Source organism: Tauraco erythrolophus, chromosome 10 (genome assembly GCF_009769465.1).
Source record: "Tauraco erythrolophus isolate bTauEry1 chromosome 10, bTauEry1.pri, whole genome shotgun sequence".
Lineage (NCBI taxonomy): Eukaryota > Metazoa > Chordata > Aves > Musophagiformes > Musophagidae > Tauraco > Tauraco erythrolophus.
In genome coordinates this window covers 5,827,568-5,851,046 of record NC_141474.1, presented here as the reverse complement: position 1 = coordinate 5,851,046, position 23,479 = coordinate 5,827,568, and the positions used below count along the sequence as shown (strand labels likewise).

The following is a 23,479-nucleotide window of genomic DNA, read 5'->3' as shown; positions in this document are numbered from 1 at the left end:
AACTAAGGAGCATTAGGTATTCTTGTCACACCACGCGTTAGTAAAATATTCTTTATACCTCTGTGCATTTTTCTTGAAGCTACACTCCTCCTCAGTTCACAGAGGAGCAGAACCGTAGGAGTGGACTTTTACATTTAGGCTGCAGTAGTTCAGGGGAAAAGCGTTATCACATTCAAAAAAAGTAGCATAAAACAATCTAAAATATATTTATTAACTAAACACCTGTATAATAAAGGGAATAAAATAATTTTTTCACTCAATTTTTTTGAACTGTGGCTTTGTAAAACTAAGACGCTGTAATTTTGCGGTTTTACACTGTAACGGAAGTAAAAGATCATGTATTTACAAAAAGCACAATTACTTTTTAAAATTAATTCGTTATCTACTTTTACTAGGGTCAAGCTGCAAGGCTACAAATATACCATCAACAAAACAGGTGAAGGAAGCAAGCAGCCTTCACATTTACTTCAGGAGTAAGAAACATGACCAGGAGCGGGTTGACTTTTCACCACATCCTTGCTAACTTTAAAATTAATTAATCAAAGACTTGCTTATGTTCAGAGGACATGACTGCGACAGCGACTGCACGGTGTGGCCTTACAGCAGATTAAGGTAACGCAACTGAAAGGACTGCTCGAGCAGGAGGGTGCCAGGGACAGCCTTTGCTCTTCCACTGCACCACGCAGAGACGTCGGGGCTCCATGGGGTATCGGCAGGTTGACGATTTTTCTAAGGCATCTTACAAGCAAGTCTGATGTAGAAGAATGAGATTTCCTTCCAGGGATGTTCTGCCCATTCCCTTGCTCACAGCATGCATTTTAAAGAGCGAGAAACCAATCAAATTTAATCCATATTGCATTATTCACCAAGTAGCTACAATCTCATCCAAAAATCTTAATTGTCTAATAATTCAAGTCACCTATTTCAAATATAGCTCCAAAGGAATGACTAGAAACCCAGAGGCTGCCTCCTACATGCACACTAAATCTTGCTGTTGAGATGTCTAGTGCAGCCTTTTCTTGAAACAAAGCCATAAATACTGGCCTCTTGTATATACATGTGCAGTGCTTCTTCATGTCTACAGCCAAAATGCTGTTTGATGTTTTGCTGTTGTCTCAGGAGTGTTTCGTTGAAGGCACGGCTGTCTGACAATCTTCCAGCTTTGAGAATCTTTTTCTACTTTCCAGCCTTCAGGTTTTGATCATTAACATGAAACCTGGCACATACCAGCTAAATTACAAGCACCATTAATTCCTCTTACCACTAAAAAGGTAACAGAGCGGCATCTTTAAATTACTGGAAAGCAAATGCAGGAAGGAAAAAGAAAAAAAAAAAGCACAGTTGAGCATTTCTGATGATGTTGTTATCCCACGTGCATCCTTGAGGAATCATCTACAGCCCTTCTGCAGTTGGACTGATAAGCAGTTTGCTGACTCGCAAAAGAAACGTGCCTCGAGGTGCGTGGGCCAGCCTTGACCATCAGGTCCAGCTTTCGCTATTACCCCCAAGCGACACACAGCTCTTCCATTATCCCGGGTTTCACAGCTCTTAGTACTCAATACCAAAGGATGCTTAAGTAAAGAAAAAGAGTACAGAACAAAATCACAAAGCAATTAACTGCCCACTCCTAAGCCCAGAGCAGCCTTGAACCTGTACTCTTTAGTATACTTAGGACTCCAGTTCTTCACCCAGTGTGAATGCCTCAAAGCTCTTCAAAGTCAGCCAGAATTCATCAGAAGATGGAGGAAAAGGGAAAAAAGGCTTGCTCAGCAACAACACGAGCTTCCCTGCTCGTGCACACAGAAGAAGCAGTGTACCAGTGGTACTCTCCCATGGATTTTCTGGAGCAAGTGGTTTCTAACAACTGAAAGGGTTCACAGTCAAGTGCGAAAATACAAACGAACTCACAGCCCAGAGGAGCCAGGACTCTGAGCACATCAGTCCCCGAGGGCAGCAGCAAGGGCTGCTCCCTGCTGCCAAGACAGCTCTGAACGTCCTCCAATGCCACAACTGAGAACTTGTGACCTATGTGACAGGAATAAAAGTCAAAACTTATATCAGCCAGTTGTCTATACTATCAACAAGTTACTCCCAATCATTCCAGCTCTGTACCTTACCTGACCTGTATTGTACACCCACATTACACTAATTAACAGTTAAGCAGAATTCCATCACTTGGGCCTCCGTAGCTCTGAGAAGGTCACTGTATCACTAGCACCGGTGGGTCTGCATTACTCTGAACCAACTGAAAGCAGCAGGCGTTGATGCAAAGCGACCACCACGGCCAGTCTCAGTGCTGAGCTGCTGTGAACACTGCACTGCTTTTGACAGCAAAATGACTTTCACAGGAGAACACGCTACAGTACGTTTTCATACAGGCATCTGTGCTCCGAATATTTTAGTGATCGTCCAGCTGTTCTCTCACACTACTCTGCACCCTACTACAACCATATGCACTGTTTACCTTTCAAATTTTATTGCCCTAAGGTAAGAGAAACCAGACATCACCTCCTCCTCCAAACACTGGTACACAGCCAAGTTCTCCTCCTGTCCACCGTTTGCATGCTCCGGAAGCTAACGTTTTCAACAAGCCCAATAACCTATTTTTCTATAGCTAGTCAAATACCTGGCACCAGGTCTCCAGCTGAGAAGATGACTGTCATGGAATTTTAATTTATTTAATTTTTTGAGTTTACACACTAGTTATAAATGTGGAGACCTCCAGACTGAATTACAACCTGCACAGAATCGAGGACCAGCACCAAGGCTGTAAGACACCAATCTTCACTGGCATGCGACCTTCAGAAGGACACCGATCCCTGTGTCCTTTCCTGGTGTGCAACAACACAGTGAAATAAAGACAAAGGATTCATCTGCTTGTGGACTCTTCACAGCAGTTGATATGTAGCAGTTCTGTCGAAGGCTCGCCTAAGCATTCCCATGTAAACAAAACCTCAACCTGCTACAAAATAAGCTTCTGCAATTGGAAATAAATGTTTATTTTGAAATAAAAAGAAGACATCTGTATCTATACAAACAAACTATAAGCCTTTGATCAATCCTACAAAGCACGTCTGCATATAACAAACAAAAACTGTCAGCCTCAACTTCCTTCGGAAAAAAAGAACATGATTTCCCACACCCTGCTTATTCACTAAGATTACTTATCACCCTAAAGAATACTATCTTATTTATTTAGTAACAGAAGTAAATCCACGCTAAAGATTTGCAGTTGTCAGTTCACACGGTAAGTGCATTACAAATGAAAGCAGAAACACTGGTGTAACCACACAGGAGACGCTGCCAGGGCGCTCTCAGGATGTCCCAAACTTGCACCTCTTGCTTTTCCGCTCTAACGCGAGTAAACAGGTGAACACACAGATTGTGAGTACCAGCCGAGAATCTCCATTCCCACCAATGCTTTTCCCCTACCAAGCAAATGTTATTTTAACACCATCTATTAATTTTAGGTTTGAGTTCTACCTCAAAGCACCCCTATTCCCCACTCCTACGCCGTTACGCCATTGCAGCCCTTCAACAAGCAGCGATCCTCGATTAATAGGTGCCAATGGAATTCAGGATTGGGGTTAAGCGGAATAAGTAATCTCCATAATAAGAGGATACAACAGAACGCTCTGGTACCATCTGATATTACAACAACAACGCTTGTTTACACAAGTATTAAAGGGAGGTTAAATTTCAATATCTGAAAGACAAATAAATATTCTAGGAAATAATATTTAGAGTGGACCTTGTCCATTCGAGCAGATAATTGGAATGAATAATTTACAGCCACACTTTCATCTCCACTGCAGCTGAGAAGAGCCGCATCGTAAGGAGCTTGGGGAGATGCCGACACATCTGCTCACCAAGTGGAATAATCAGGAGGACTCCAAGCAACGGTGGTCCAGTAACCTGTTTTACTTCACCTCTAAATTGTCACAGATTCTTCCTAAAGGTAGCTCAGGGTCAAGGAAGGGTTCTTGCTCACACTGACCTGGCACGCTTGCATGCAGGACTTCCTGCCATCCCACGAGGACTCAGAAGCTGAGAACAACATCATGGCAGCATCAATTTGTCCAGATTGCTCCAGTAACAGTAAACAGCATGTAACGAACAGCTAACAAAGCAAACACACATCGAAGAATTCTCCAGAAACTCAGGCAAGTCCCATCATACAGCTGGGAATCAAGCACCATTTGATACTTTTTCCAGTGATGTGTACACTTGATTGAATTAACAGACTAAACACTGATTTTGTACAGATGTTGTTCAGGTGGAAGGATGGCGCGGTTTCATCGGGGGAAAGCCTTGTAAAGAGATTGTAAGAATCTAGAGGAATAACACCGGCCTAAAGAAAAATGTTGTTACAAAGTAGGCAGACAAGAGGAAAAAAAAAATCCTATCTTTGAACAGATTAGAGAAATCTTTGTGTACAGCTAGCAGCTGCCAAAAGAGACATGCAGACTGGTATAGCGCTCATGAAATACAGGGATCCAAAGCACCCTGCAACACTGTCAGGGGACAGCCATAAACGTTCTCCTCCTATCCTCCTAACTTCACAGTTTTTGCTTATTCACATGTACGTTGGGGTTTTTGGTTTAACATCACTGTGTTTGCTACTTGAAAACAGGAAAAAGCAGACGGACATAGGTATGATTCAATGTAGCACAATGAGAAGAGTCATCATGCAACTAGGTAACCAGCAGAGTAAAAAGTACACAATTTAGATCCGAGATCCTCTTCCCAGCAACACTTAGTCCAGCAAAACAGCACTAGGACCATCATCGCAGAGCTTAAGAGTCATTCTGAAGTTAGCTTTGTTTACTCACAACCCAATCACAAACAGGAGATGCCTAAATACAAACCCAATGAAAGCTATTAATGATGGATGGTTCACCTATTACCTGCCTTGCCTATTACTCACATCATGCCTTGGTTAGGCACCACTGTTTTGTTTGTTTTAACGAGTTTCCAAAATGCTTCCAGCCTGCTACTAAGCAATACAAAGCATTTCTGTATGTATACAAATTTTACCAACTGATAACATAAGGAGGCTGCAGCAGAAATGTAAGAAACTGATTGACAAATCCTGAAGTACACATCCAGCCTTGCAGAATAAGAGCTAGGACTAGCCTTGGCTTTGGCATCCAAAACTCCCTTTTCTTCACAGTCCAATGTATTAACTGAAGATGAGCTTTACAATACATGTAAGGTAAATCAAAACCCAACTGTGCACGTCTACAGAGCGTCTGTGATCAACTAGAAAATGGATTTTAGTTAGACCAGTCTAAAATAAGATTACATTAGGCTCATGCTGGGAAGCTGGGTTTCAGTAGCACACTCCTGTAGTTTCTGTGCTAAGATCAAAATAACACAGAAGTATCCATCGCCAAATCCATATTAAACTGAACACACACACGCAGGCCAACAGCCAGCCCCTGACAATAGCTGCTACATCCCTCCCAAAGTCCAAGGAACTTGCTCCATCTCCTCTGATAGGCAGTAGAGCAGTGTTTTGGACGCAGTTTGTATGCAGTCACACACAGACCCTGGCCTAAGGCTTCTATAAACAAAGGCAGAAGGGCTTAAAGGAGAAGGAAGTCAGCAACAGGGTGGAGAAATACCTGGTCTTGATCCCTTTCCAGTACAAGCCCTTCCTAAAGCTGCAGCTCATGGAAAGACATCTGTCTTCCCTCTGTCACCTCTGCACTCCATGGGCAACAATAGAAAAACCCACTGGCTCGAACAGAGCTGCCTGTACAGCCAGCTTGGTCACTCCAGTACAGATAGCCTGGCCCCATCCTGAGCCACATGCAAGTTTCGGAGAGGAACCTGGAGGCTAAAGAGCAAAAGAGACTCTAAGCAGAGAGAAAAAGATAGGGGAAAGAACACGCTGCAAACAAACTTTTTAAAAAAAAAAATATCCAACCACCACACACACACTCAGGTTTGCTTAATGAAGGAATTAGTACAGCTGCTCTTTAATTAAAGGCAGGTGAGGAAAGAGAGTGAAATGTCAGGGGTTCAACACAGTTTGGATTATTTCATTCTGTACAGTACAGAGGAAGAGATCCAATTCCCCCTCCCCCCCTCAAAAAAAAAAACAAGACAGAAGACACTTTTCCTAAGCAAAACAATGTTAAGTCATTATTTTCCTTTCGTTGAGATTTTTAAAGCATCAAAGGAGGCGGAAGCACAAGTTAAACTTACTTTAATGTTTAAAGGAACATAAATATAATATTATACCACTTTATTCATCATTTTCTCTCCCTTTGCCAAATATGTTTACACACAAACATCACAGCACATTACAGAACATCAATTCAGCACAAGAAGCACCGAAAAAGAAAAAAAAAAATCAAAATGCTGCATTATATCACTTTGGACTTTCAAAGCTAGCAACTCAAAGCCCACCTTGAAATTCCAGGTATCACAAGCAAAACCCAGTAAGTCACAATCAAACATCAGGCTACAAAATTTTATTAGCACAGACACCATTGGCTCCTATTGTCAATAATGAACTGATGGATAGGAAGAATAAAGGAAAAAAAAGAAGTCTTATAAATGCTTCAGTTTTCCTTAAAACTAATGCTGGATTTTTAACAAAATTAGCAAGTTGCCTTTAAAAGTTAACAAAGATAGTCAGTTTGGCCTACACAAAACACTTTAGTTCCTCTTACCTAGAAAAATAATTTTGTGTTATGGAAGAGAGAGGTCCTCTATGACTGTGGGTGTTTTTAAGTAATTTTGCCACTCAAAAAAATAAAGCCAGATTTTTCTCTTTTGCCAGTGTATTGCTGGCAAGTTTTAGTCAGTTTTCAAAAAAACACCCATGTATTTTAGATGATTCTAGGACTATTACTTTTACAAATCTAGTTCTAGAATTCGCACTTTAGAGAAAAAGGTGATTGATTTAACAAAATTAGCAGGCTGAGTCAAGTGAGCAACCAAGTGTCAGGTTAAACCCTAAAAATGATACCTGCTGAGCATTGCTTCAATGAAGTTTTCAGCTTAGATTGCACCTCTGAAGAGCGTAAGGAAAGACTGTCCCATCACACACACACACTGAGTCTACCAACTATTGCAGTTTAAGTTCTAATCAAAGATCAAGTAGAGTTAAAAAATAAATTCTACAGTATTTTACCTATGTCATACCTCATTTGCCATTTCTAATCAACACAAAGTAGTTAAGATGATAACAATAATAACAACTAGCATTATTTATCTGAGCTGACTACACTAGATGCAGTTGTTCTGCTCTATAAATACACAAGAAAGAAGCCCAGAGCCTCATTCAAAGAGGTTTGTAAAATTAACATTGCACTGCAATCAAAGTGAAAGTAATAAAGGTGAGGAGGTTAAAAACAGTTTGAAATTCACATGAAGGGCAAGACAGTGGAGAATGAAGCAACATAAAGGCAAAAACTATTCATTACTTCAAAGACAATGAAAAGAAGAAAGATAAAGGGCTCTATTGAGAAATTTTGCACAGATCATCAGTTAACTAAAAGTATTCAAAAGGCACTGAGCTTAAAACTAAATACTGTATTAAAATAATCTAGCTAGAGAACTCAGTGGCCATAAACACATGCAAACAGGAAAATATACTCATGTCGACACACAAGAGGTAGCACAGCACTCAGGGAAGACACGGAACGAAAGGATGAGACTCCTCCAGTTCAAATCGCCAGTAACAAACCAGGAACCAGTGTCTCTCTAGCACACTTATCTCCCCAAGCGGCTAGCTGGCACAGGAAAACAAAGGTCTATTCTCAAGCAATGAAGAAACTACTTCCACCAGTGAATGTCCTTATAAGCAAGAGGAATCCAGCTGCTGAAGTCCCAAACTATACAAAGACATTTATTGTCCTAATGACAGAGGACAAAGAGTTCTAGCAATCACAAATAGCACGCAGTTTGTGAGGGGCCAGGCGTTTGCCCATCAGTGTATTAAGTTTACCAATTCAGGAGGACTGAGGACAGAAAAGTAGCAGGACTATGTGTTCAGCACCCAATGCCAAGAAAAACATGATCCTTGGTTACAATTTACTTACCTTCTATAGAAGGGGCCTGGTCCACAGCTGCATATAGCATCTCTTTCAAAGCCTGCAAGGGAGACAGAGAGAATAAGGAATACGGTTAACATTTAAAAAAAAATAAAAAATGTTGTTTTGATATGCCTGTTTGAAAACAAAAGCAATTAAAGCCCTTTTATCCTCCAGACTGACACAGAAAGCTATGGAACGTGATGTGAACATTATCACACATATTTCTGTTGACAAAAGCAGCACAAGTTCACATTTACTGACTGCTTTATCTAAAGCCTGTTACTTACTAATCTATAAATTTATTCCAACTGTATCTTTCAACATCTTCCTTTGGAAAAACGTCTCCAGGTTGGTAGGATGTTAAGGGTTTTACACTAAAAAAAAAAAAACAAACACAAAACAAAAACAGTTGCATGACACAAAGGAGTTTACCAAGGCACTGGAAGAAGAGCAGCCTCAGGGGTTTCTTATCACTGTTACATGGGAGCACAGAACTGCACATGCATCCTAAAAGCTGAAGACAACATGACGGAGGAGATTAGAGAACCAGGGGTGACGGCCTTTCTCTTGAGGTGGAAACTGAAGGACCACGTTAACATCGGACAGAATTACGAACCAGGTCTTTATGTCCTGGAGGCACCATGAGCTGCCTCCCAGAGACCACAGGAACCAGCCGCTCGCCCACGCTCGGATCGCTGGTGCGAGACAGCAGCAGCACCAGGAGGCAAGGTGGTCCTACAGCTAAATCCCAAGCACCCCCAACAGTAACCCCTTCCGTTCCCACGAACCAGAGCCAGGAGGGAGGCACCACATCAGAAACCTCATCACTTGCAGCTCCTTTTCAGAAGCCATCTTTCCAGGCAGTTGTTAAGATGCTGGTATTACTCCGGCCATAGACTAAAGATTTGCGCTCTCACACATCACAAGCGCAAGCAAATGAACTGAATTTGGATCAATGGCTGAAGGAATAACTAAAACCATAATTTTGGAACTAGAAGCCACCAGGAAGGGTCCATTCCTAGTGCCGAGTGATTTGTTTACACACACCCCACATCACTTGATAAAGGCAGGCATGTCTTTAATGCACACGCGCTGAACGTGAGCGTGCTTCACACGCAGCTGCTGCAAAAACTAGATTTTATTCCCTCACCTTTGAACCCACAGAAATCATTCAGGTCTTTCGAGTTCCTGTCTCTTCTGCCTGTTTCCCAACACATCCAATACTTCTATAATCCTACACCTCTGTGTTTACCATCTTGCGTGTCATCGTCCCCCAGGTCAAAACATCACAGCCTCAATAACAAACACTCTAATACCCTCAAGGCAAAAAACACAAGCTCAGCAGTTGGACACTCAGCACTGTTGTAACACGGTGGTTACAATCCTGTTAAGTAAATACAAGGTCTAAAGGACATGTCTGTTTATCACAAGACAGGAATCCTAGGTTGCAGGCTACACCGGCAGCTCAGACATCTCTCAAAGGTCTGACTCCCGAGTCCGCAGAGGTCTCAACAAAGGTCACTTGCATAATTGTTTTCCCAACGGAGCCACTGCTGAACGATCCTCATTCCAGCAGCACAGCTCTCCTCTACCCTCAGTGCTTTCTTTAAATTCCTCCCAAACACTGGCCACTTCAGTCCTTTCCCACCCATGACTCACTGGCCAGCAGCGCGTGATCTTCCTTCATGCAGCAAGTGGCCACAAAGCCTTCCCTCTTCTTCATCCCGCTCGTCATCCTCACCTACCTGTAACTTTTTCCATGAACCACAGCCACATGGCATAGGAGAAACAAACTCGAAGAGATAGCAAATTGAAAGTCACTGTAGTGAGAACTCCATCCCTTAACCCACCCAGAGGTAAACTCGGAGTGTACTTCCTATCTCTGGTTTCATCAGTCTTTCTGAAAAATAAACTAAAAAAGACCACAACACAGACGGTGCTGCACTAAATCTTGAAAGGGGAAGGTATCGGTCATCCCACAGACCTCTCTCCCCATGCAGACTGGCATATAACAACCTGGCAGCTGCAGGGCAGCAGATTTTGTTACTGCTAACCTGACCTAAATAAGTAAACCAATAAACTGAAAGTGAAAGGCTCAGTGCTCCTTCACACCTAAAGTATTTAGTCCTCTAGATTACAGAATTTTAGAAATCACTGTTTCCAAAAGTCATCCATCTCTGTCAATTTCAAATGTTTAAGAATTACTTTCTGCCCTCAAACTGGAAAAAAAGGGTTATTTCCCTACTTTAAACTGCGCAAGTGCTACCCCTTGCACCTGCAGTAAACTTGTATGAAGGTACATCAGAGAAAAACAACAAAAAAAAAAAGGCAGAAAGAAAATACACTTAAAAACGCAACTGTCAAACCTCAACAGTGAACAAATTCAAGGATAAAAACCTTAAAATGCTCGGAAAAAAATGTTGTTTTAAATGAGTAGCTTTCAAACCACTTATGCTCTTGCAAGCTCGTCCGCTAACACGCAGAAGGACAAACAGCGAAATAGCACAACAGATTTGTGTCAGGAGGTGGCAAACCTGGGTGAGAACTGCCTCTCACGAAGCAGGGTTTGAAGAGCAGCGTTGGCCACCTCCCAAAAACTGAAAGCCTGTTTCTGGAGGACAGACTCAGAAGACAAGCAGGCTACTTCAGCTATCGGTTTCGTTTTCCCCACCTACTTCCTGATGAAGGTTTTGTCTCAGAGAAATTATTTCTAAAACTTAGCAAGCTGTTTCTTTTCTCCAAAGGCCAAAGTACTTAAAACCTGGAGTCTCCTTAAAATGGAAGGAAAGTCACCTGTTCATACCTTTTATCCATCTCACCCATGAACTTTGCACCTGTAATAACTGTTCTGATTCTCCTTCTTCCCTAGATGCTGAAATTTCAAAGGTATTAAGCGTTTTTTCTTTAAAAATACCATCAGACTTCTGCATTCAGATAAACAAATTCAGGCCAGAGTAACTGAAACAAAACTGTCATCTGGCAACTGTAAAACTCCACCAAATTTCCATCAGCTGGATGTGAGGACCTATACTTACGTACAGAAGTTGGAGCAGATGGAGCAACGCTCTCCGATTCTCCTACAAGCACTCCAGAGACGGACAGGAGAGCAAAGAAAACCTGCAGCACGATTTGTGGATAAATGAAGGACCAGCAACCCAACAATTTCACTGCATCGAAAGATGCACGTTAAATGCAGTGAAGCATGCTCTTAGCAAAAAAGCATCAGCTGAAATTCATCTAAGAGTCACCTTAATTTGTTCAGTACTGACTACGTGAGAAAGAGAATTCTGGTGGGATTTTGTTTGGTTTTGCATTTAATCTTTACACCAAAGGAACTGAAGAGTAAGTGAATGGTCCAAAACTTCAGGTTTTAAGACAAAAAGTGCACTGAAGCAGTGCATGCCACAGCAATCACTTAACTGGCCAGGAGAAGGCTACTAACTTTACAGAAGATACACTGCCAGATCTCCTAAAACAAGGTGACCAAACCAACCTTTTCATTCCAACTGCCAGGGTCAGGGCACATCCACAGGTGACTGCCTGGTTACAGGACAAGAACTTGCGGCTATGGGAGCTGAGTGCTCAGGTACGTGTGCGAGGCAGCCAGCACCTCACGGACTATGAACAAGCATCTCAACAAATTAAACATTTGTCAGTACTTTGTTTTAAGCCCTGAATAACGTCTAGGGAGTAGCCTGAGAATGACTCTCAGGACTTCAATGGTAAAAACATCCCTTTACATTGGGATTATATACTACCTTATTGCCACTGGTCCTCACATAAAGTCCTCCTGATCATTGGCACTGCCTTGTGTTTCAAGAACCATCGGCTGGGAAAGGAGTTGGCGTAGTAAACGTGACATACAAAATTCGCATGCTTTCATGCAGCCTTTGGAATGGAAAGTCAAATCAAGTCAATTGAGGTTTGTGCAAAGCTCCACGTTAATGTGGAGTCCTGACAAATGTCTTTGTGAAAAGCTGAATGAAACAGAAGAGCATACGTCATCATTTTTCCTCTTTTCTAAAAGCCAAGTGCTCTTTCTCAGAAAGCAGGCATAGAGTAATGGTCACTGCAGAGCTTTGCTGAAAGAAAGTAGGAATCTAAGCCATAGCTATCGAAGTATATCTTCTTTTGCCTGTTAAAAGAAAGTGAATGGATTTTTCTCTCTAAAGCTCTTCCACTGATGGAGCATCTGACCCAAGCATAGGCAACTTCCATACTTCCTACAAGCACAGTTATAATACTTACACAGATTTTTTGTTGGAAGGAAACGTTGCTCACCAGCCTGGGCTGCAGCTCCAAGGATATCATTGCATCTTCCACAGCCAGAAGGAAATGGCCCACCTTTTGTAGGCAGGGTCTCAACCTTAGTTAATTAGTTAATTACATTCAGTTTCACTTCAAGCCAGCTGGGTAATAATAATTGGATGCCACAGGAGAAGATTACCCTAATGGTAAGAACTTTGAAGACTGTAAATTGTAAAGACCATCTGAAAATGAAACTACATTTTTCAGTATTCAAAACACAACAGTCTCATTCTTCTTCCTGACGTCATCAGCACAGGTTACACCCTCATCCTAAGTCTGACTGGTAACTTATGGGAGGCAAAGCTCCTTGCAGCCACACTTGCTGTGCATCCCATCAAACCAGAGACACATCACCTGGCGAGGATCTCAAAAATCAGCTGGGTCTTACCACACTTCAGGGCCATCTGACTGCACGAGTCACCTGCTCTCCGATGGAAATAACTACAAATATCAGAGTAGAAAAATAAGATGACTACATGTAAGCTTTATGATACAGAATAACTTAAAGAAAGTAATTTCTATACCATCTTCTAGTCCTTTCATCAGCATGTTGATCTTAGAATAGAATAGCATTCTATGATTCTAAGATCAAGATCACAGAACAGTTTGAGTTGGAAGGGACCTTAAAGACCATCTAGCTCCAACCCCCCTGCCACAGGCAGGGACACCTTCCACTACACCAGGTTGCTCAAAGCCTCATCCAATTTGACACGGGAAGTCCCTGGAAACAGGAATCATCTTTTCAGAGTTAAAAACCTACACAACAAGATCTCTCACTCCAAAACAGTGCTCAATTACTGGTTTAATTAAGAAGGAAAAGATATAAACTGTCAGATGAAGAAATATTATAATGTTATTAAACATACACAAAATTCTCAAAAATTTTACTACGCTGCGTGCCGCCAGCAATATCACACGCAAGTAACGAAAGGGGCACTTGGCCTTCCGTTTGCTAATCAACAACTGGGAATTTTTCTTGACAAAGGAAGGCTGTGCGCTTTTTGCCTCAAGTCTAATCAACAAGTAAACGAGGTAGCGCCGGCCTTTTATGCACCGCACCCACACGACCCCCCGTTACTGAATAATAAATGCCAGGCTATGCCATTACTGTAATATGCATGAGCAGGAGGCTGACTCACATTCAGCCAGCTGCAAGAAAGGAAACAAAGAGTTTTGAAACTTATTACTAAAAAGGAGGGTGGGGGTTTTGTTTTAATTCACTCTACGTTAAGCTGTCTTATCCAAGGAGGAGATTACTTAAACTCTAGAAAGAGTAACAACTTGAAGGAAGTTTCTACTGAAATCTACCTTTATTTTAAATCGGGATGGGGGAAGGGAGAACGATATAACAACACTGCCCTAGTTAAAACATCTGAAAATTAACCTCCTATAATGAAAACAGTGGCCAATAAGCGGCAGAGTTCTTCACACGTTAATCAAGGTGTCATAGTTCACTGGGTCTACTTTACCCTCCCCTCTACATCTGTCTGGTCAGCAGGCAGTCGAATCTTTTGCCCTTCTATTTCCTCCTTGCCTTCCCCTCCAACCCACCTCCAAACCTTCTCTTAGAAAGGTTATGCAAGTTTTCTTTTTCCAGGAACAGAAAACGACTCTGAGAAATCTTGCACAGATAACCCATCAGAGACACGATGCAGAATTAAGCTGATACTTTATTTTATTGAGACAATGGATTTCGTCCTTCTCAAAGACTGATGCATTATTTGGTCTTCTAGTTCTCCCCGCAATTCAAGGAGACTACAATGTTGTTCTAAAGTCAAATCCTACTGCAGTTTTTATTTAAGCATCTATTCCTTTGCAGTCAGGTAAGGAAAAACAAAGGAACAGTCAAACGGGCAGACATGCACTTTCAAGTTGAACATTATAACTAATCAAGCCAAAACAAATGTGATTTTCCTTGCAAACACAGACAGATTAATAGGGATACTGGAAATAAATTTCTATTATAGTCCTAGAGAGAAAATAGAGGCCTTCAAATGATAACAAGTTCTGTATGGTTTTAACTGACCCCATCAGTTAAGAAGTTTTGCTGATCATGACTCTCCTATAAGCAGCTTTCTGTTGTCCAGGTTTAATTATTACTGTGGAAAAGACAGACATCACTGGCACCGAGCACTTTTTACTGCTAACGCTAAAATAGGAAATGTTTTCACTACAAATAACCACCTTCAGCTTCATCTAGTTAAACTGAAGTCGAGCACTACTATGATAAATCTGAAACTAAGCACTAAGCGTGACCTTTAGAAAGCCAGCATAATAAAACTGGAAAGCTGTATTCTGCAAAGAATTCAGGATTAATGCAGCAGGACTTCGTGCAAACAGTGTTTATAAACGTCCTGATTCAAGCGGTTCACATCAAATCAAGTATGAAATAGCGAGATGCAAAGCCTCGCTGGCTTTATTTAAAAAAAATAATAAATAAATAAATAAAGGCAATCCATGCCAGGTTTACTGCCCTGTTTTGAGTCACTCGGGTAAGCTGTTAGCACTAGCGAATCAGACCGTGGCCCTTCACAGGGCACCGCTCGCAGGAAGGGCAGGTTCAGCCTCCAGCGAGAAGGCAGTGGGTGCTCCCGGCGGTCTCGCCCTTGGGAGCCGCGGGGATGGAGGCGGAGAGCCGCCTCCCAAAGTCCCCGCTCCCTGGGCTGCCCGTGCGGAGAACTGGCGGTGGTGCTGAAAAACGCCCGGTGCTGCCGGAGGGGCTGCGGGATGCGCGGGGCCGGAGGGGCTGCGGGATGCGCGGGGCCGGAGGGGACGCGGGATGCGCGGGGCCGGAGGGGACGCGGGATGCGCGGGGCCGGAGGGGACGCGGGATGCGCGGGGCCGGAGGGGCTGCCCGGGAGCGGGGCACCGCGCAGTCCCGGACTGCGGTCCCGCCGGCTTCCCGCCTCCGCTGCAGCGGGCTAACGGGCAGCAAGGGCTGCTGGCCCTTTGCTTGCCACCTATTATTACACGTTAGACACAAACATCGGCTTCCTCCAGAAATCTCCCAGTCGACTTTGTTTTTTTAAGAAAATATCTTGTTTATCCCACGAGCCTCTGACCTTTGCCTCACACCGAAAGGTTACAGGCAACAATTAATTAGTTAATTGGCCACCCAGCGCTTTTCCTCCGAGTAGTCCCAAGCTTCCAGGGAAGGCAAGAGCCGTAAGCTCTCACGCCGCTGCTCTTGCAAGGTGCCCCCGCCGAGAAAACAAGCGGGAAGCCGCCGGATACCAGCCACCGCCGCCGGGCAGGGGAGCTGCCTGGCACCCTCCAGCGATCGGTACGCGCCGGAGGACACCCCTGCAGCTCGGGCGGCGCTTCCCGAGTCCCGGCCACCCTGCCCCGAGGAGACACGGGGGCCCGGGGCCAGTTTCACCCCCGCACACCGCCCTCCCCCCTCCCCCGCCCCGGACGCGGAGCCCCTCTCCAGCGCCGCTCCCCGCCGAGCGGCACGGGGGCAGCGGGCCGAAGCGGCGGCGCGGCCCTACCTCATACTGGATGTACTGCTTCCGCCACTCGGGCGTGATGTGCGCCGCGAGGTGCTCGGCGAACTTCATCCTGCCGCCGCCGGGCCGGGGCCGCGCTCACGCTGCGCCCGCGGAGCTGCCTCAGCGGCGCCTGGTTGCGAAGGGGCCGCCGCCGGTAGTGGGGGGCGGGGGGGGGCCGCCGCCACACATGGGCCCCCGCCCGCCCGCCCCGCCACTCCTCAGCCCGCCTCGGGCCTCCTCAGCGCCGCCCCGCCGCAGCCACCGCCGCCGCCTCCTCCGCCGCCGCCGCCATCTTCCCCGTCCCACCGCCCCGCCGCCGCCTCCCAGCCGTCAGCCGGCCCGACAGCCAACCGGCCGCCGGCAAGGCGCCATCGCCACGGCAACCGCCGCCGCCGCCCACTGCCGCCCGCGGCGGGGCGGGGCCCGGTCGAGGGGCGGGGCGGAGGGCGGCCGGCCCCGCCCCTGCCCGCCGGGGCCGGGGGGGCGGGGGGCGGTGGCGCCCGGGGCTCCCCCAGCCGGGGGTCCCCCGCCTCGTGGCGCTCCTGCTCCGTTTTGGGGCCGGTTTGGACCCAAACGTGTCACCTTCGTCCCTCAGGATCTCCAGCCCAGCGCCTCCTGGGCGATGGCAGCTCCGCGACAGCCCCAGCTGGAATCCTGAACCCTTTGGGGCTGGCTGGGATGGGGATGGGGATGGGGATGGGGATGGGGATGGGGATGGGGATGGAGATGGGGATGGGGATGGGGATGGGATGAATGGAATGGAGATAGGAATGGGACGGGATAAGAATGGGATGGGATGAAATGAGAATGGGAGTGGGTTGAGATGGGAATAGCATGGGAATGGGGATGGGGATGGGGATAGAGATGAGGATGGGGGTGGAGATGGGAACAGGAATGGAAGTGGGATGGGAATGGGGATCGTATGCAATGGTGATAGGAATGGGATTAGAAAGGAATGGAATGGAAACAGAAATGGGATAGGATGGGAGGGGATCAGATGGGAATGGGGTGGGATGGAAATGGGGATGGGAATGGGATGGAATGAGAAAGGGATGGGAATGGGATGGGATGAGAGTGGGATGGAGATGGGAATGGGGATGGGAATGGGGATGGGATGGGGATAGGAATGAGATAGGATAGGAATGGGATGGAATGGGAATAGGATGAGATGAGATGAGATGGGAATGGGATGGGTTGAATGGAATGGAATGGAATGGGATGGGATCGACGGGACAGGAATGAGATGGAATTGAATAGGAATAGGATGGGATGGGGATAGGATGGGATGGGATAAGAATGGGATGGGATTAAATAAGAATGGGAATGGGATGGGATGGGATGAGAATGGGGATGGGATGGGATAGGATGGAATGGAGATAGGAATGGGATGAGATGTAGATGGATGGGATGGGATGGGATGGGATGGGATGGGATGGGGAGAAGTGTGGCAGGGAGAGCAGTGGAGGTGGGGGAAGAGGTGAGGGGATGGGGAGGTACCAGCCAGGGAAAAGAGAGAAAGGATGGAGATGGAGGGGAAGAGTAGGAGAAGACACAAGAAAGATGAGTAAGAACTGAGGGAGGAGGGAAATTTGGCTGACAGGCCACAAAAAGCCAGGCAGAAGGAAAAGAAAGAGAAGAAAGTGCAAAGGAAAAGGAGGAGGCGAAGAGAAAGGGGTAAAAAAGGGAAAAATCTCCAAAAGTTGCATGGTCAGAAAAGCCTTCACCCTTGCACTGCTTGTCACACTTACCGGCAGGGTGTTGACACCGCGATGGGGAGACAGGGAGCAGGGAAACCCAGGGCGGGTGTGAGACCAAGCCCACCCGGGCACGGCTGCCCCAAAATACGGACACCCTCGGGGCTGGAGGGTTTGGTACCCACTGCGTTATAGCATGAGAGACCAAACTGGAGCCATTGGGAGCAGCGCTGCAGCCCTCGGTTATTCCCGGGCATCCCAGTAGCCCTAATCTTACCCCTCCCCAGCTCACAGATTTTGGGAACCTGCTGCATTTGGGATTAATGTCAGTCTTCCTTCAAGCCTCCCAACCTCCAACACAACTTCAGATGATAGTTCTCAGCGTTTTCCCATACCCACAGCAGGGCCAATCCCGATCCCAGTCCCGATCCCTATCCCAATCCCATCCCAGCCACCAGTGCCTCGGCACAGCAGCGTTCCACCCGCCGCCGTAGCCAGCTGCCCGCAGCATCGCTCCTGCCACCGTCTGCAGGAGCAGAGCTCGTTCCCTGGGATGATTTATTGGGGTCCTGCCACAGGCCCGGGGACCTCTGATTTGCGAGGGCTCTCGGCACGCACCGAGATCTTCCCCGGCAGCGACAGCGGCGACGCTGGCTGATACCATCTCTTAATTATGTTTGCAGGAAAACCGTTTAATGAACGGAGCTTCCGTGCCCTTCGTCTGAAACTTCACGCTCAGCAACCTGCCTGGCGCTGACCTCAGCGCTGACCTCAGCGTGGGCCACGCGTTACGTCACAGCTTGACTTGCGTTTAGCGGGTCACCAGCTTTTTTAACGCGTCATCTTTGCAGGCTGGGACCAGATGAAATCACTCAGGGTGCCGTCGGGCTTCCGGAGATAACGGGAGGCATCGGGGAGGAGAACGGATTAAGAAATAAATATTCTTTTTATTATTTGCTGGATGCCTTGAATGAAATATGTACTGGGATGTATAATAAGAGACTATCTTTGGATATGACAGCTTGCAAATTCAGCAGCTGAAAATAGCTAGCGATTCCCCCTTCCCTTTGTACCTCGTAGACGTTTTTACCCACCAATAAATGCTGTTTATTTAACACCAGTAAGTGCTATTTATTGGTTTTAAGCAAAGGCAGACGATAGCAGGGGAGGCAGAGCAGAGGCTGGACTCCTTCTTGCTCCCGGTTGCCACGTTCTCTAGCAACAAGCCCATTTAAATATCTGATTTAAGCGCGTTATCAGACGCTCTTTGGGACCACGCTTGGCATCGGGACAGGGTTTCGCTGCTCTGCTGCGACTCGGGGCTTTCCGACTCCTCAAAACATTTCAAAACTCTCAGCTCTGCACATCCAGGGGCTGAAAGAGGAAGAAAGGAGGGAAGAGGGCAGGAGAAGCCTTAAATGAAAGAGGAAGGGCCGTGGATGCCTGTCTCCGCTGCCTTCTGCCTGCAGCCGAGCTGGAGGGTGGGCAAGGGGAACGCAGGCAACACATCCCAGCCAAAGAGGGATGCTGATCCCGGTCCCTGTGCCTTGGATCTAGATCCTGGTCCCCATGCCTCGCTCGCAGCAGGCTGCCACGTTCCCCTCATCTCTCATTCTTTTTCAGGAAAGAGTTTGCATTGTGAATTTTTTTTCCCCCCGTGCTGTTCTAGCTAGGAAAAAAAAAATAAGCAACATTATTTGCATTTTGAAACCGAGCAAAGGAGAAGTCGGGAGTGGGCTTTCCGCCAGTGCAGTCTGGCACTTGCTTTGTTGAGAGCGTATAGAATAATTTATAAATAGCATGGTGGGTTTTTTTAAAAAAAAAAATAATTATACTTTTAAGGATCCTGCATTGCTGGGGAGAAGGAGTCTTCAAAAGAGCCTTGCAGAGGGAAAATTTTCTTTAATGCCATTTGTAAAACCACAAAGAGGAGGGTTTTCCGTAGCAGGAGACAATGCAGGACACCCGCAGACAACTGTTCCTACACTTCTCTTCCCACCTCCTCCCCAGGCAGCCGACTTTTAAGATGCCTGGATATTTAGGGGCTCAATTTGTCACGGGAGGGGATGCTTCAAGCAGCACAGCCCATAAGCAGAGAAGGGTGTGCTGAGCCTGGACCACTGGATGGGTCAATGTCAGGAGGAGCTGGGAAGATAAATTCACCTCCTCTCCATCAAAACCAGAAGAAATAATATCTGAGGGCATTATTTCCCAGGGGCCCAGGAGTAGCGGCGCGCCTCCGGCCTCTGCGGTGATTCCTGCCCCTGAGGAAGGACCAGTGGCTTCACTGCCACCGCTTGGAAAGGAAAGGGGGGGAATAAATAAATAGGGAAGCAAAAGCAGGTCAGGGGCAAGCTTGATGTGGAACGATGAGGGGATTTAGTAAATCATGCCAGGAGATGCTGCTCTGCCTGCCAGGATCAATAGAGCAGCAGCCCTGGGCTTCCAACACCCTCGGCATCCGCTGACCAGCCCCAAATGCTCCCATTATCTGCTTCATCGATACCGATCTTGAGAAATGGGATCAATATATTGGATTTCCCAGAGACAGAGGTGCAAAATGCATGAATCCTCCAGCAGCCCGAGCTGCAGCTATTGATTTTTCATGTGTTCTCCCTCCCTGCCGGGTACCGGTGGAGGACGAGGGTGTGATGACGAGCATCAGGAGCCGGGGAGGGGGTCTCAGGCCCCAGGGCACGGGCAGTGCACCAGGTCAGACTGGGAGCAGCGCAGCCCAATCCGCTCGGAATTGTCAGGACGTTTATAAACCCAAGCAAGCTGCCCACAGCAGGTTTTAAGCCAGGAGGTTTCCAGGAAATAATAACGCAGTGGATGGGCCTGATTCCAGAGGCAGGGATGTCGGTACCGATCCGGGCTCTTCCAAGCGCTGTCCCAGCAGTCATAACCTCCTGCAGCTCTTCCGAGTGGGGTAAGATGATGCTTTTGTCCCTGTTTCGGCAGAGCCAGGATGAGACTTGCCAGGAGGGGCTGTGCCTCCCTCTGCCTTGGCTGCAGGTGGGTCACGTCACCTGCCAGCTGAATTTGATCCATGGGGACTTGAGCCCGTCACAGAGGCGAATTTAGGACTCAAGATCCCCAATAGCCAGCCCCCTGTGCTGGGGTGGGGCTGGAGCAGCCTTGTCCCCAGCCACAGGCACATGGGCATGTGGGTCTACAGGCAATAACCGTGCTCATTTGGGTTTATTTGTCACCCCCCTGCACTCTCCAGGGCAGGATTTGGCTCGTACATTGCTCAGCCAGTGTCAACATGCCTGATCTTAACAATCCCAAGGTCGGACAACGACATATTCCTGGGTGCAAGCTGACGTGTAGAAGCACAATCGCTACCGAAACACGTAGGGATGCAGAAGGATGGAGCAAAAAGCCAAAGCAGCAGCAGCTTTCCTTTGCCAGAGATGCTTCCTGGGGGAAGCGAGGGAGTGGGGCTGCCTCTGCTCGTCGCCTGATGCGCCCGAGCAGGCTGACCTTTCCCAGGCTGACTCACAACTGAAATACGCACGGAAGGGATAAAGTGGCAGCTCCTCGCTGCTTACATGTGTCCTCTCCGCTTTGCTTGAGATCTCAGGGATGTCCTGCCTGGAAACCCAGCTGGGGAATAAGAGAAAAAACCATCTGCCAAGACGGTTTAGGTCAAGGTGCCCCTGCCAGGTTGGTTCCAGCCTCGTTCCTGCGATATGAAGGATGCAGCGTCCCGTCCCCCCCGCCGTCGTAGAGAGATGAGCCTCGGGGAGCTGTGCCGGTGGTGCTGGGCCGGGAGCTCGCTGTGCTGTCTTACAACCCGGAGCAGATGGGGGGTTTCACACCCTTCACTGGCGTGTGGAGTGATTGCTCTTGGATCCGTTCCAATACGTGTCTGGTTTAATTTCTGTACTCCTGCTTTGTGTGAGAAGACAGCAGCTGACCAGTGGTTAAGAAAACTAAACACCCCAAAAAGGTCTAAAATTAGAGAAGAAATAAGAGCTGCTCCCTCCAAGCCCTGGGAGCTGCCTGGGCTGCTTCCAGGAGAGCCCCGGGAAGAGCCTCTGCCCTCCCTGTTCTGTCCCACCACTAAATCCCCCTCCTCACCTGCTGCAGCTGGAGGGGAGTGCAGCATCCATCACTCCCCCGGCACCTCTCCGTGTCCGGGGCATTGCCCTGCCGTGCCCTGGGGCAGGATGGACTCTTATCCCTTCGGGATGTTTTCCAGGGGACAGGGGTTGGTAAAGTGCCAGATGGCCTTGGGACCGTCCCGTTCTGTTTACCCCAACCTCACTTGGCTCCTTAAACATGCTCTCGCCTCCCTGTCGCCATCCTGGCAGCCGGACCCTTCCCTGGGGGAATACAGCACGCAAGGGGGGGTGAAGGAAGGGGGGCAGCACCCCACGAAATGGCAGGAAGGGAGGGTGAGGGTGACCTGGGACAAGAAACAGTGTCCCCAGAGCTGTCGCTGCCGGCTCGCGCAGCCAACGCCACCGTCATGTCGGAGTTGAGGCAAGTCACGGAAGAAATGCCAGATACTGGCGCATCTCATTGTCCAGAGAAGTTGCGGCTGCCCCATCCCTGGAAGTGCTCAAGGTCAGGTTGGATGAGGCTTTGAGCAACCTGGTGTAGTGGAAGGTGTCCCTGCCCATGGCCGGGGCGTTTGGAACTAGATGGTCTTTAAGGTCCCTTCCAGCCCAAACCGTTCTATGATTCTATGATCTCAGTTTATTGATGCTGCAGGCACCGAGCTGCAGGTGTAGCCACACGCCGGAGGAGAGGTCACTGCCATTCTCTGCGCTAAACCTAACCAGCGTGTCCGTAACAGCAACAAAAAGCTGCGTGCCGGTGAGGTCGAGGTGTGTGGCAATAGCTGTGGCAGAAATCTCCAAAGCTGGTTGGCCTTCCTGGGAATTTCTTGGAAATCCTGCCTTAGCTTTGTGGGGTTTTAACAACGTCTGAACCTTATCAGAGTGCACAAAAGGCCACAGGCTTCCTATTTGCGAGGGCCACATTGGGAAAACAACAGCCGCTACTGCCAGACCTGGCCTGGCCCTGCCTCTGCTGCTCCAAACCTCGCCACCAAGCCCAGCGTCATGGGCACCCCTTGGGTGGTCAGCTCCTGCTGATGCTCCCAGGGGATGGACCTTGTGCCCAGCTAGTCCGTTTGGTGATCTCCTAGGACAGCATTAGGTTAGGCTGTTTCTCCATGGAGGGTCTTGCTTGGCCTGGAAGGAATTGTGTGTCTCCAGGTCATGTTCCCTTATGCATCAGGGCTGAGCATGGACCATTTGCAGGTGCCATAACACACAGCTCCAGGTCCTGCAACCTCGGGACCAACACCAGATCAGAAAGAATTATTTAAGCACTTCCCAAAGGTCCTTGTGCCACCAGGGCAGGGAGCAAGAGGCTGCCCAGCAGATGGGTTCCTAGCCCAGCTGCGGGCTGGGGAGCGGCTGGGCTGACTTTGTGCCAGGGATCCCACATCTGTCCCCAGCCAGCTGCTCGGAAAACAACAGCTCTGGTCTCTGATGGCACCCACAGACCAGACACAGCTTGGCTTTGTCCTCGCCGTAGAAATTAGTCCTGGTGCTGAAAACCGCACGTATGTAACAAATCCCCCAGCATCTCCCAGAGCCTCCAATTAATGCCAGATTTGGCAAGGGTCGCCTCCACACACTGAGACTCCTGTCCCCGGCAGTTCCTCTCTGGCTCCAGACATCGTCACGATTTTATCACACCTCTGGCAGGAATTAGGCTAAAATTCTTCCCTTGCACACAGGGACCACCAAATGGGCAGGGGCCCTGACACTCGGGCTAATCCCCAGTGGGGCGATGCAGGGGGTACGCGGGGTGTCCGCTTCCTTCAAACCACCCCAGCCGGCCTGGTCAGGACACTCTGACCTGCAACCTGAGCCCTGCCTGCTCTATTTTACAGTCCAAATAAGCCATAAAT

The 23,479-nt window shown here is 47.6% G+C and overlaps 1 protein-coding gene across 3 annotated transcripts in view; it reads right to left on the bottom strand.

Annotated features, from left to right (window-relative positions):
• Positions 1–15,927, bottom strand: part of XPR1 (xenotropic and polytropic retrovirus receptor 1) — a 111,388-nt gene extending 95,461 nt beyond the window's left edge. For all 3 annotated transcript variants that reach the window (XM_086617942.1, XM_086617944.1, XM_086617943.1), the window contains exons 1-2: positions 15,851–15,927; positions 8,058–8,109 (exon numbers count right to left, since the gene is read on the bottom strand). In XM_086617942.1, coding sequence (XP_086474068.1) covers positions 8,058–8,109; positions 15,851–15,919 — 121 coding nt within the window. In that variant the 5' untranslated portion in view covers positions 15,920–15,927. The remainder of the gene's footprint in view (positions 1–8,057; positions 8,110–15,850) is intronic.
• Positions 15,928–23,479: the final 7,552 nt, after the last annotated feature.